Source organism: Anomalospiza imberbis, chromosome Z (assembly GCF_031753505.1).
Source record: "Anomalospiza imberbis isolate Cuckoo-Finch-1a 21T00152 chromosome Z, ASM3175350v1, whole genome shotgun sequence".
In the NCBI taxonomy this organism is placed as follows: domain Eukaryota; kingdom Metazoa; phylum Chordata; class Aves; order Passeriformes; family Viduidae; genus Anomalospiza; species Anomalospiza imberbis.
This window is the reverse complement of record NC_089721.1, coordinates 54,333,622-54,347,737: the sequence shown is the minus strand read 5'-3', so window position 1 is coordinate 54,347,737 and position 14,116 is coordinate 54,333,622. Positions and strand designations below refer to the sequence as shown.

Sequence of the window (14,116 nt, the reverse complement as noted above, 5' to 3'; positions counted from 1 at the left end):
TACGAGGGGAGCTAAGGGAGACGGCCAGTGTTTAACCCCGGGCAAGCACGGCTCGCGTCGCTGAGCCTTCTGCGCTGGAGAAGGGCCCACATCGCACAGAGAAACGGCGCCACTCCGTGCTTTTGGTGGTGGGAAGGAAAACAACAAGGGAAAAAAAGGAAAAAGAAAAAAGATTCCCGTGATTTACTCCCGCCCTCCAGCTTTACAGCAGCCCCACTCTGCCCGCATTACGGGCAACACCAGCTCCCTTTCTCGTAAGGCGAGCAAAACGCCGCGTCACACAGAGCCGCTCCTCGGGGACACGCGGTGGGGGTGAGGCCGAGCACTTCCTGCTCATCGTTACACAGCACTTTTACAACCTTCCTGAGCCCTCCTTTCTTCCGCTGCTGCTGCCGGCTCCCCTGGCAGCCGGCAGGGACGCACTCTCTACCCCCGCCCGAGGCTGCGGGGAGGGCTGGGCTGGGCCCACGCCCCTCGCCGCCTCCCCTCACAGGGCCCCCGGCGACCCTGGGTCCCAGCGGCGCCGTGGGCGGGGGTGCGCGGGGTGCGGCAGGAGGCGGGTCGGGTCCTGCGCATGCGCGGCGCGGCGCGGCGCTGGCCATAAAAGGGCGGCCGGGGCGGCGCGGGTGACGTGCTGGGACGGCGGGAGGCGAGGGAGGAAACCGAGCCGAGTCCGGGAACGAAGCCTTTGGTTCCTTTCCTTTCCAGTACCGACCCTCCTTTCCCAGCCGTCGCCGCCATGGTAAAGATCGTGGGCAGCCTGGTGAGTCCCATGGGCGAGGCGGCCATGTCCTTTCGCCGTGAGAGGAGCGGACGGCGGGACGAGCATCGCTCCCCGGCGGGCGGGCGGACGAGCGGGGAAGGAGCGCTGCCAAGGGCAGCTTGGCAGGGTCGGGACAGTGCTCGGACTGCCCTGGGCTCTCGAGAGGCCTTGGCCTGCGGGAGATGGCGGGTGAGAGCCCGTGTACTGCCCGGGCAGGCGGAGCCTGCTTCGCCCATGCGGCGGGAACGGGGGAAGCCGCGCGGAGGGCTCAGCCAGACCAGAGGCTGGGAACAAATAACTGCGCGACCTGAGGCTTCGGGGAGTCGGAATGAGCAGGGACGTGATGCAATTTCACGTTATGACGGGTTTTTGCTCATCGCACTTTAAAGTCTTAAGGAAGAGGTTTCGTTTCTCAAGCGGATAGCAGGGTACTACAGCGACAGGAGGAGAGGACACAGTCTTAAGCTTCATCATGGGCGATTTAGGTTGGACATTAGTAGGAATTTCTTAAAAGACCGGGTGATTTGGCGTTGGAATGGACTTCGCAGGGAGGTGGTTGAGTCACCGTCCTCGCAGATGTTTAAAGAAGAACTGGACGTGGCACTGAGTGCCATGGTGTGGTTGACAGTGTGGTGTTGGGTCACAGCTTGGACTCGATGATCTCGGGGGTCTTTTCCAATCTAATTGATCTTGTGATGCAGTATCTTAATTTGGCAGTCCTGATTTGCCTTATGTACTGCTAGTGTGTAGGGGACTAGGTGGCTTTCTTAGAGTTTGGCCTGAGATCTGTTGCATTTCTGGGCAAGACATCATGCAAGAGATCATCCGTTCTTGACTTGATTGAACTGCTAGAGCCCATTCCCCATTTTTAAACAGCAGGAGTTGCTGGCATAAGAAGTATTTCCCTTGTTACGGTGCTGTCTGACATATTCACAGCCCTAATGCAGCACATTACTGTTTGGATGGTTCTGTGAATACAAACCCATCTGTGGCTCTGAGATACAAAATAGTAATAAAGCCTAGACACATGGAGAATACCCTGCTGGTGATGAAATAGTATGCGGTCTTGTGCACAGCAGCTGATGTGGTTGATAGACAACAATAGAGTATTTGTTACCTCTAACTTAGGAACCCAAGTCTCAAAAATTATTCTCCATGCAAACTTAGCAAGCTCTTCATTTCAGGAAAAATCCTGTTGGTCTAGTCTCACCTTTTTGAACTTGAAATCTGATGCAAGTGTCAGTTTGATCTCATTTTCAGGCATCTGCAAGTGATGATGTGTGGGCATCCTGTAAGGCCCCAAGAAGTTGCTCAGCAAGGTCTTTAACAGGGCTTACAGTTAACAGGTCTTTAACAGGGCTCAGTTTCTGAGTTAGACACGGAAGAAATACTGTCAAGATATTCTCAAGAGGTCAAAACAATAAAAATTACTTTACTGGCAACTTTAGAAAATCAGACAACTTTGGCAAAAGGTTTTGTGTAACATTCAGTCAACATAAAACACTTCTCAAAGCATTAACTTAGCCCATTCAGCTTAGCAAACTCTAAACCTGTTCGATTTCAAGTCACTCAAAAATTCTGAGAGGAGAGACTTAGAAGAAGAGAAAGATAGAAAAGACATTTAAAAGGGCACATACAGTTACTAACTGCTGGGTCCTAGCAGTGTTCAGCTGATAGAAATTCCAAGAGGATCTAGACATATGCTTGCAGCATGTTTGGCCTTAAATACCCCTTGCCTGTAGTGTAGCCATGATTGGTGGACACCGTGTCTGGGATACAGGCTCTAGGGCTGGGAGGTGTGCACTGCCTCACCAGAGCAGGGCCTGACTTGCCCCTTCCCCCAGGCGTTTGCACCTCAAAATGTTTTGAGACCTCAGTCTTTCCAGTCTCTCACACATCCAAGTTTGTTTTCTAGGCTGTGCTCTTCTACAGTCAGTTCATTTTATAAATGAAAGGCATGTCAGACCTCTCCCACTGGACCGCAAAAGTGTTGGGATCTGATACATAAATATACAAACTAACACTTGTGACCACAGCTCAAAAACCGGTGAATGCCTGAACATCCTTAAGAGGAATGAAATACCTTACCATTCAGGTGCTGAAGAGAGAATGATGTGTGAATGCAACCTGGAATTTTTGTTCTGCTTTGTATCTCTTCCCCCTTCTCTGTTTATGGTGCCACAGAAGGGGCAAACTTTTGGTGTAAGGGTTGAGGTTTTTGTTACACACAGGAACAGATTAAACATGACAAGTCAAACCTGGCTCTGGAGGAAGAGCCTGCTCTAAGTTAGGTAGGCTTTCACTATCCTCGTAGCTATGAGCGTTGTTTAATAGTCTGCTGTAGTTAAAGTGAACTTTGGTTATGCATTCATGGAGAGTGTGAATTCAGCATTTGTGCTGACAACAGCATTTTAACATCAGTGACACCCAGAGTATTCAAGAAGCGCAGTGCAGCTGGGATTTCTGGACTAATTCTGGTTTTCAGTAAAGCAGGTTTGTATTCTTCTCTGATACAAAGGGGAAAACCCATTCTTGTACTATCTGCAAGAGCTTCTGTGAGTGAGAGCTAGGTAGATGAGGTCCTTTTCCCTGCACATCTCTTCAGAAACAGAGTAGCTTCTGAAGACTGTCTACTTTCAGGGTGCTTGACTGATCGTGTAGTACCTGCTGTATCACAGAAGGAGCTGTATTGGTCGTTTTTTAGTGGCCTTGAGATGAGTGACTAGTGTAACTTTTAAGAGGGTTTGACTATGGGACATACTGCCTTTTATAGCCAAAGCTAATGGGGTGTATAAACTTAAAAAGCTGCCAAAGCTTTCCTCTTCATTCTAGCTGCCTCTCTTGTTATTTAAGTTAAAGAAAATGCTGAAAAATTGCAGCTTTTGCTATAAGTGATAATTTTAGAAGTGGTGTATGCTAGGGAGTTTGGGCAGTTAAACTTTGCTTTGTTTATGCTAGCTTCTGTATTTAAAAAAACCTCACTAAATTACATAGTAACCATTGGCACTCAGCCGATGACTGGGCAAGTTCAAGGGTGACTTGATATGTGTTGAAAATAATGTTTACAACCAAGCTTTAATCAAATATGCCAGATAGTGTGGACCTGTATTATCTGTTGCTGAGAGCAGCAGACTCCTTTCAGCACCGTCTGAAGGAGGCCAGCAGCCTCCTTTTAGAAGCACTGCCTAGGCTGGGAGCCTCTGTGGCACTAGAGGCTTTCATTATTAGAGCTTCTTATTTGGCCCTAGGGAACAGATGCCCACTACCAATGTGTTTGTTGAAGGTAGCATGCCCTTTTCTGCTGGACAACAATACAAGTAAAATGAGGTCTTGTGTGTGCTCAGGGAGGTTGTAGTTAAATATTTAAGAAAAAAAAAAAACAAACAACAACAAAACCACCACCACAAGGGACAAACCAATATTGACCAGCATGCTAGCTGAGGTATCCCCCAGAGAGCTTCTACCTGGAGAAAATGCTGTTTATCAAAGCTGTAAGATCCTTTCAAAGCATGACAAATAGTCTTGTGATGGGAGGTTCCCCTACTGGTAACAGATTATTTAGTTTTTCATAAAAAATCTTGTCACTTTACAGTTAACATGAAAGACAACTAGAGAAGTCAGTTGGACAGGTCAAGCAGCTTGTTTTTTGTTTTGCACCTGCTACTGTCTTCCTTCCTCCAAGGAAATTAAGCTCACTAGAAAAATTTTCAGAATTTTTCACTAGTTTGATGTTTTTTAACTTGAAGGGGTAACACCTTTGGACCCAGCATCTCTTTTCACTGTCCTGCAGCAATTTTGGCTCATAGTATACTGAGATGATTTGCAGGGTAGCACCTGATTTGTAGTCAGGACCAGGTCACCAGTGGTGAATGGTATACGTGACCAGCTGTAATTATGATGCTGTCCCACTTTCCCTTTGTTCTGTGCAATAGCAAACCTCAGGTATGTGGCCATATGATGAACACATTCTAAGGCTGGCATTCCTTTTACAGAATACAGTAATTTTATGCAGCTGGACAGGAGACTTAGGGGTTAGAAGAGGATGGTCTAACTGGCAGCTGTGGGAAGTGGATTCAATACAGTAGTGATGTTACAGTGCAGAGGTCTGAGAAGCTATACCAAAAATCAGTAGCAGGATTTCAAGGCCGAAAGTAGTGAGGCTTGACTGAGGAGCTTAGGATATCATAAGTACTGGGAGGGAGCAGGAAGTGTGGATTGCTGTGTACAGGGATATTAAATGTTGGTGGGAATGGGCACAGGAATGCATACTATGTCAGTATAGGAGATGGGGAACATAGGGAGACAGGAAAACTTAACTGTTCCTATCTCTTTCAGAATGAGAGTAGGTGGTGTGGAGTGTTACTACTGGTCTTGTAACAGAGTAGACTGTGATTGTCCAAGATGCAAAGATAGAAAAACTAACATGGGTACTGTGCCTCTGAAGACAGCTACATGGGGAGGGAAAAAGTCTGTTAACAGGGAAATGAAATGCTGAGTGTACTTGAAGTTACAGGAAGCTGTGAAGACTTTCACATAGGCTTATGCATACATAAGAATGCTTATGCAGGATCTCTGCTTGTTAAATATATTCATGTCCAGTTTGACTTTGGCTCCTCAACTGCGTGACATTCTTTAGCTTACTAGAGTTGAGTCACAACTTATTGTGGCTGATTGCAGAAGCAGGTATGAATTAGTTAACCCCTGCACTGCAAAACCAGCCCCTGTGTACATCTGGCAATAACCATACTGCTTTCAGTCAGCTGTTGCTGACAGGACTCCAGTCCTTTGCACCATTAAGTTGTGGGGGGACTAAAGCAGCTATCTTTTGAAGTTTATACTAACAGTTCTCCTGAAGCTTGATTGCCAAGACAACAAAGTTGAAAATTACTGAAGTGGCTTGTTCTTTCTTTGACAACAGTATCAGAAAGTAGGTGATCAGCACTTTCTGCTTCTGCCTGAGATATTTGTTTGCCTTTTGCTAGCATGCAAGTATTTGTTGCTTTTAATATCTTTCAGTTCTGTTAAAACTTTCACTTTTTGACCAGCAAAAATGAGTAATGGCATGTAAGATGTTTAGTTTCAAGAAATATTGTCCAGAGATTATTCTTGTGACTAAGTGCAACACAGACTTGAAGACTCAGAAAAAGTATTGGTTGTTTACTTGTGTAGTCTGTATGTGTAGCATTGCTTTGGCTAATTATGTCAAATGTGGGTTCACTTGGCAAAATAACTATCCTGTGAGGCTGCTTTTGAAAACATGCTTTAGAGTAAAAAAATATCATTTTAATGTTAGCTATTGATTGGAAAAGTCACCAGAGTGGATGACTGTACAAAGGTTTGTGTCTGTCCTTTCCCAGTCCTGCAGAGGAAAGTCTGTCCCAGACAAAGATGAAAGTCTTACTGCCAAGACAGAAATGAGAATATGGATTATAAAAAACTTCAAGGATCATATTCTGGGGATAAACTGAGCTGTCAGAGTTGAGCATCATAACTAGAGAATTTCTAGCTTGTTTCCACAATTCAGTGAGTTTGAGCATTCTGGTTGTTTTCTAATTGGTGAGACATAAGACACTGACTGCTGCTAGCACCAATGGAAACAATTCATACTGAAGCACTTATGTGATGGTACAAATAACCCATTTAAGTGTTTAAGACTTGTCATAATTTTTTTTTTTTGTAGGTTGAATTTGAGGCAGAACTGAAATGTGCTGGTGACAAGCTTGTAGTAATTGATTTCTCTGCCACATGGTGTGGACCATGCAAAATGATCAAGCCCTTTTATCACGTAAGTAGTTTTTTCTGGATTTATTTCTGCATTAAATTGTATATACATGTTTGTGTTGCTTAACAATAACGTGGAGGAAAGTTCCTTTTGCTTTATGTGATTGCCACCATTTTCTAGAAAAGTGAGAAGTTGCAGAAATATCTATTTTTAAGGCTACCAAGTGAAATAGACTGACCATTGATATAGCTGGGAACTAATATGAGGTTTAGCTTTTGTCCTGGTGCTTACATGCATTTTAGGTACATAGAGACTTGCCAGTTGCATTGCAACCTTCTGTACACCATTAATGTAACTTCTCCAGCTGTGTTTAGGTGGCTGTGTTATCTCCTGATAAGGTATGAGAAGCTGTAGCACCTTTCGGTGATCAGCTGAATGCTGCAAGGGAAGGCCTTCCACCTGTGTCTTAGGATATTTGAGTGTATGTGGGGAGAACATGTTTTCACAGACTCCTCCAGAAACAGTCAGCAGCAGAACAGAAACTTTTTGCTCTGGTAGGAAAATAGCTGCTTTAAGATAACAAAGCATGTTTCACTAGCAGTTTAAGCAGCATCAGCCTTTCCATTTATATGAATGCATCTTTTCATGAAGCTTTCCTGGAACACTGTAACTGCATAGATCTTTTTATTTCTTTTTAGAGTTTGTCTGAGAAGTATAGTGATGTGATATTCATAGAAATCGATGTGGATGATGCCCAGGTAAGGTCTGGGGTGGTGCTGAGGAAGAACAGCTAAGGACTTCCACACAAGTGACAGACAAGAATTCAAAATGCCTTCACACATTTTGAATCAAAATCTGAAACAAAACAAGAGTTTACTAAAGTTGAAACACAGGTATTTAGCTGGAAAGAATTCTTTTTTTTGCAGGTAACACCTGAACAGAACAAACTGCCTTGATTATCGGCACTCTCAAAGTCCTGTGGCATGTGTTGGATAATGTGGAAGCAATGACCCTTTAGTTTGGGAGGGAGCATTAGTCGAAGATCTTTAGCTGCTTTGATGCAATCTTCATTAAACCTAATTGTTCACAGCCTACTGATCTGTCTAGTCCCTCCACTGCTCTTGGCACTTTCTCTTTCATGAAAAATGAAATTAGGTCTTGAATTAAGTGCAATAAAATGTCTGCTGTAATGCAGTTTCAACATAGTCAAATGTACTTGAAAAATATCACATGGAAGTCCAAGAGTTGCCATAGGGCTCTTGAGTCTTACAAACAGACATCTGTTTTGATGCAGAAGTCTGTTTTTTTCCAAACACAGAGTACCGGTTAAGGTTTTTACTATTGTATGAATTAAGTGTTGAAGAAGAGATCTTTAAGGCTTACTTCAGGGAGATATTAACATTGCACTGGTTTTGCTAGTGATGTACTAGCAGAAATTCTTTTGCTTTATATTGAGCAGTAATGGCTTTACCCTGTTACTTAAACAGAAGTCATCTAGAGTGGGTTCTAAATTTGACATCCTTAAGAATGCCCAGTTGAAGATGGTTTTTTATTTCTTCCAGGATGTTGCTTCACATTGTGATGTGAAGTGCATGCCAACGTTCCAGTTCTACAAGAATGGAAATAAGGTAGGCTCTGCCTTTTTGGAACTGGAGCAGGCAAGCTAAACACTTGAAATAAGATTGGGAGTGTTGGACTACTTAGTCCTCTTTCTCTTGATTTTGTCTCTATGGTACCACTAGCATTAAGACGTTCCTGAGAGCAAGCAAGTTGATCTTAGTACCACAGCAAATGTAACCAGCACTTAACTGGTGATGCAAACTGTGTTGTTCACAGGTAGTGAACTGAGTTAGTTACAGGTTAATCTTACAGACAGTTTCATGAGAGACAGTGGGTTGGGATGTCTGTGTTAAGACTGCTGGTCTCTCCGCCTAGCACCCTGCCTTTTACTTGGTCATTGTTTGTTATCTGGATGCAGCTTGTCTTGAAGCAGAGGCATGACTATAGGTGCCTATGGAATCCTGCCCAAACAGAAGTCTCTAACCTGGTTGAGGTTATATACAACAAACAGCTGTTTAGTTTATTTCACAGAGAGGCTGTATAACCTTTGAAGTGAAGGTCCTGGCCCTGTTTAAGGACTGAGCAGACCTCTTGTGTCTACTTTGCCAAGAGATGGATGAGATGGGATGCAGAGGGTAGTTTGAGTAGCTCTCTGTCTGAACTTGCTGAGCTGAATGTGTTGTCTTAGGCTTTTATTGGCTAAGCAAGCTGAAGGTAGGCTTTCCTAAAGGAAAACATTACTTGGGTGTAAGTTTCATGGCTGAAGGCAATGGAATTGCACCTTGGGTAATTGAGTGTCACATATAAGGTGACTTTCAGTTCAGTATGGGGTCAGTATGAACCTTTGACAGTTCTGTTAGAGTGAACTTCTGCAACTTCATTATGTCATTGGAAGAATTGTGATTACAGCGTGACATTCAGTGTATAGCTTTTTGTATCAAGCAAGCAGTTTCATGGCCTGTAGTGTAGTCTGCTCTCTGCCTTGCACCCCTTTGATACAGGAAGACAGAGCTGCTGTTTTTGAGACAGCAGATGAATGTTACCTCTTTCTGCCCTGTAAGTTGCAAGAACAGTTCTCACAGTAGAAGCCAGGCACAGGGGTAGGTAATTTGGAACAGTCCTTTCAGAATTTGATTGGTAGAGTCCTGAGCAACTCAAGATGACTTTGAGCTGCTTCTGATATGTGGGGACTTTCAGAGTTTCTTCAAGCCTCTTGTTGAGTCTTACTGATCCAGTATTAATCCAGATAGTCAAGGATTGATCCAGGTAGTCTAGAAGTGAAGTCTGCTAGTCTTCTGTCTCAACTTTTCCTTGAGTTGAATAGAGTGGGAAATAAATGTATGAACATCTGCAAAATACTATGTGTTTTGAGGGTGGTAAAAATTTTAGTTTTTAGCAGAGTTGAATAGGTGTGTATGTGACTACAACTATTGAATGCATGAGTTCTAAAAATCAGTATCTCTTTACAGGTGCAGGAGTTCTCTGGGGCCAATAAAGAGAAGCTGGAAGAGACCATTAAAAGTCTAGTTTAATCTACAGCCATGGAGACATTGAAGCATGACTGCTTTGGCTAAATTACAGCCTGCAACTTTTCTACTTAAAAAAAATAAACAAGCTAGCTAGATTAAATGGTGCAAACTATCTTCTTGGTCCATGTATATGAGTAAAATAAAGTATAAACTCTTCACTTTTGGATATTGCTGTGTGTTTAACAAATATCTTAAGAATTTCATAATGTCAGAGGAGTGTCAGGTTTTGCTGTGTTAAAAGAGTACTGTCTGTATACAAAGACTTCTCAAAGGCAACCTCATCCATTGTTGGCTTGGGATCTATGACAGTTGCTTTAGGAGGAGTCTGCTGCCCCCCTACTCAGATGGTCGTCACTAGGCTATAATCTAGTTTACAAATACCAAAAGAGTAGTTGGAGAAAAGAGGGTAGTCACTGGGTGGGATAGTTCTTTCTTTCATTACATCTTTTTAGTTAATTTTTTTTTTAATGTTTCAAGCTGCATTTTCAACTTCAAAGCTATGACTTGTCCTTCCAGAGCATAATACCAATTCTACCATGGAAGTGCAAGGTAGTGCTTGGACTTGCTGTCTTTTTGCCTTTTCATTTTGCCTTGCCATTTGTATGTGTACCTTCTGGTTCTATTAGTAAAAAAAGTGTGTTTAGTCTGAGTTGGGCTGCTTTGTTCCTAGGCAATAGTCTGGAATAAATGACTGAAGAAGTAAAACTTGTAATGTCTTGTGGTCAAGAGAATTTTAGATTTATATACTCTTGTAATTTTAATTTGATTGCACTGTTGCACTCTCAGAACACATTTGACACTGTTGGACAGTAAACTGACTCTGTGGTTCTCCAATCTTGAATCAGGCTGTCTAGATGAATGCTGACTTGCTAGCCTTTTTATACTTGCCATTCACCTACTCTTGGCACTGTAACCAAGGGGAGCAGAGTTTTTTCCACTGTATCAAAATGGCTTCGTTGCTGGTTTGGATGTTGTCCTGTGTAAGAACTCAGTGAAGAAGGGAGCAGGGCTGTAGCAAGCAGTGAGTGCAGTTTAGTGAGCTGTGCTGCTCACTGAGTATCACTGATTGGAAAAGATAGACTTCCTGCTGCATACACAGACAATGTGGAATGAGTGAGCCTCTTGTCTTTTTGGTAGGAAACTCACCCATGACTCAGCCTTACACTCACTTCACAGGCATGCATGAATTTCTTTGTGGCTCTGGAGGACTGAGGGCCTTGAACATCTTAATGTATATGCTCCCAATTTGAAACAAGATTTTTCTAGTCCAAGAAATGGCCACACCCTTCACTTGAGAGTGAGCAATCAAGGCTCTGCTTGGATACAAGTTCTGAGTTGTGATTATGCAATGTGAATAATATGGAAAATATTTTCCATGTAGCTCTGGCTATTTGACTAAGAAGTGCAGCTGCATGTTTGCCCTGTTCAAAGGTAAATGGGAAACCACTACCCCAAGTGGTACCATAGACAGACTTGTGAGGAGAGAATAAAATGAAGCTGTAGCAAGAATGCACTATGAACACACACTATGTGCAAACAAGCATTGCTTTTCAAAGCAGTTTCTGCATGGCCTACTTATTCCCTTTGGGCAGTAACTGTGAGCAAGAAAGGTTTAAAAAATTCCTGCTGAAAGTTCCAGATGAAGTTCACTAAGAGGTCTCAGCATCCTACTTCATCCTTAAGAAATAATACTGAAGTGTGCTGCAACATACTGTATTTCTGCTAAGGCAAGACCAGACCAGGTTGTTGCAGGGGAAAGGTGCAGACAGTGGTGTTTTGCTTGCTTGTGTGTTGAGTTTAACTTAATGCTTTGTTTAGTTTTTTAATAAATGCTACTCTGCAGTAGCCTTGGACAATCCAGGTGACAGTGACTATAAAATCAAGTTCTGATTGGGAAGACCAGAATAGCTGGAATACCTCTTGTGCTGAAACAAGGGGTGCAAAGCTGTTCTTAAAAGGGCAGTGAGTTTAGCTTCCTGTGTTGCAGTATCTTCCCCTCCCAAGAACTGGTATATAGGCATACTGTGATGAAAATAATTTGCATAGCCTAATTTGAAAGATGTTCTTAAGGCTTGGCTCTTTGAGGAGTATGCAGTGAGGATCTCCATGTTAGGTAAACTTTCTCTTTAAAGGAAACAACACATGGTCCTCAAATGCAAAGTTATATGCAAAGTTAAATGTAAGGTGCCTGGGTTCCTAGAGCACAAGTGCTCCTACTGGGAGAAGAGAACCCTAGCTCAGGATGGGAACTGACTTGGATCTTTCAACAGGCAGGGACAGGGTGTTTCAGTTTTTAACAAGCGTAGGTATAGCAAATAAACATTTTGTTCTAAATGGAATGGGTATGAGTATCCTTGCTAAAGCCTAGGGCATCTGGTCTCCCATGAGTATTAAGTAATGATACTTCATGGAGAGCTTGGTGAGTGAATTTTTTTGTTTTTTGTGTGAGGGTGTGAGGCCAGTATTGTTATGTGCCAGGCAGTAGCATAACATTCACTCTTTCATTAAACTCTGTGGTCTGCTTCTTGCATGAACAGAACTGGCTGCTTTGATTCAATGGTCTGCAAAGATGCCTGTAAAAGAAGTGGGTAGATGGCCAACTGAGTTGAATGTTTGGTAGACTTGATGTACACAGCAGAGAAAAAACAACACAGAAAGGTTTCTTTTGGGAATAAGGGTTTCAGGAAGAAGTTCTCCCCTCAGGCAACGACTGCAGTCTGTGTCATTTGGCTATGAAATAGCTGGGATCTGTGCCTTGCTGTCAAACAAGAAAAACAAGATGTTTTTTTCTGCAGGCCTGTTACATAGCTTACTTATAATGGGCTGGCCAACAGGAAGAGAAGTACTTCCTTGAGTACAGCAATTAAAACACATAGCTGGAATAATTAGGTTTAATGAGAGGACTAACATGAGAGGAAGGGCCAAGGGGTCACAGTCAGTGGACATATGAACTGTGTTTGATCAAATTGCAGTGGAATAGTGACACTCCTTACCTCCATCCAGGGCTTCTGAAAGCGCTGTTGTGCACTTGGGGAAGTGTATGCCAAGCACCTGAGTTGCTTTACCAGCCACATGTCTCTGATCTCTTGCAGCAGTCAACCTAACTGCAACTCCAGCTAGCCATCTGCATTCCCTTCTTTCCTTGACCTGAATGAAGACTAATTCCCCTCTGGAATGATTCCAGTAAGAATATTGGTAATAATTTTAATGTTTAATTTCTTAACTTTTCATACATTAAAACAAGCTAAAAAATTACATCTATTTTTTTACCAATGCCAACAAACTGGCATAGCAGCTCCTCTGTGTTGTACTCTATTGACATGCAGCATTCAGCCACCAATGGAATTGGCTTGAGGAGCATACTGTTGAAATCCTTGCTGGATTAACTCTGTTGTGCTGGTCTCTGGCCCTTGGTGAAGGGTGGGAGAATCTGACCTCGTGAAGGTGTCCTTCAAGATGATTTTTTTCATGTGGTCTTGTTCCTTTCTCACTACCACTACAGTTTAGAGCTTTTATTTAAACTCACATATCACTGAGGGCTTGGCTTTGGCCATTGGTTAAGTCCCCTCTGGAGCTGGCTGTCACTGGGTCTATCTGATGTGGTGGCAGCTTCTCGTCTTCACCTGAAGCCACTCCTACAGCCTCCCCAGTAACAAAACCTCTATAAGAATAAACTAAATGAGTTTGAGAAACATGAAACCACCTGAGAAGATAGTGGAAATGGACATCCACCTGAAATACAGTTTTTCCTCCTATGGTCCAGGTTGGTACACAGACAAGGTGAGGGAAGCATGGGAGCTGCATGAAGTTCTATTTCTACCTACAGCTGACAAACACAAGCTTGTACCGTGCAGATCACCACAAGGTGGCCGCAGCTGTCTGTGAGTTTTACACACATGTGTATGCACAGGCAGGCTCTGGGAATGCCTTGTGCTTGTATCTCTCTGACAGTGCTGGGGTGATGGTTGTACCTTGAGGTAATGGGCTAGAAGGTAATGCATAGGGGAAGGTGGCTCCTACTATCCTGGTGGCACCATCTGCCTGGCTTACAGGAACTGGAGCGTTTGTCATGGATGTAACAGAGGTATAAACCGACTCTAGGGAGTGGTCAAGCTAAGCATTAGGTCCAAAGGCATAGAAGGAGGAAGAGTTTTAGATTAGGCTTGGGTCATCTCCCCTCCACACTTCCTCAGGGAGACAATGAAGTCTGGTATTTCAGCTTCCTTTGTTTCTAGTTCCTCTGAGAGGGACACTTGGGGGAGAGCAAGGACACACCCCATGGACAGTAGGATCTGTTAATCCTGCTGATAAGGGAAACACAATGGGCAGTTTTAGCACCACTTAGCAGGGTTGCTCCAAAGAAGGCTGAGCCCACACTGAGCTAGTGATGATGGGTTGAGGACGGGGACAGGAGGCATCTCCCTACCCTGCAGGTAATGGCCAGCAGCAAGCTAACCTGTCTGGAGCCAATGCTGGACATGAACAATTAAAGTAAGGGGTCATTGGAGCAAGGTAAAAGCAAAGGATCAGAGGTATGGTTTG

The 14,116-nt window shown here is 43.6% G+C and overlaps 2 protein-coding genes across 2 annotated transcripts in view; one reads left to right on the top strand and one right to left on the bottom strand.

The window, feature by feature from the left end:
* Window positions 1–14,116, bottom strand: part of ECPAS (Ecm29 proteasome adaptor and scaffold) — a 424,259-nt gene that overhangs the window by 299,635 nt on the left and 110,508 nt on the right. The gene's annotated exons all lie outside the window — the stretch shown is intronic.
* Window positions 578–9,732, top strand: LOC137465242 (thioredoxin). The gene is made up of 5 exons (XM_068177166.1): window positions 578–763; window positions 6,444–6,548; window positions 7,184–7,243; window positions 8,048–8,113; window positions 9,515–9,732. Exons 1-5 carry the CDS (start codon window positions 740–742, stop codon window positions 9,575–9,577), a joined length of 318 nt encoding a protein of 105 aa, XP_068033267.1. The 5' UTR covers window positions 578–739; the 3' UTR covers window positions 9,578–9,732.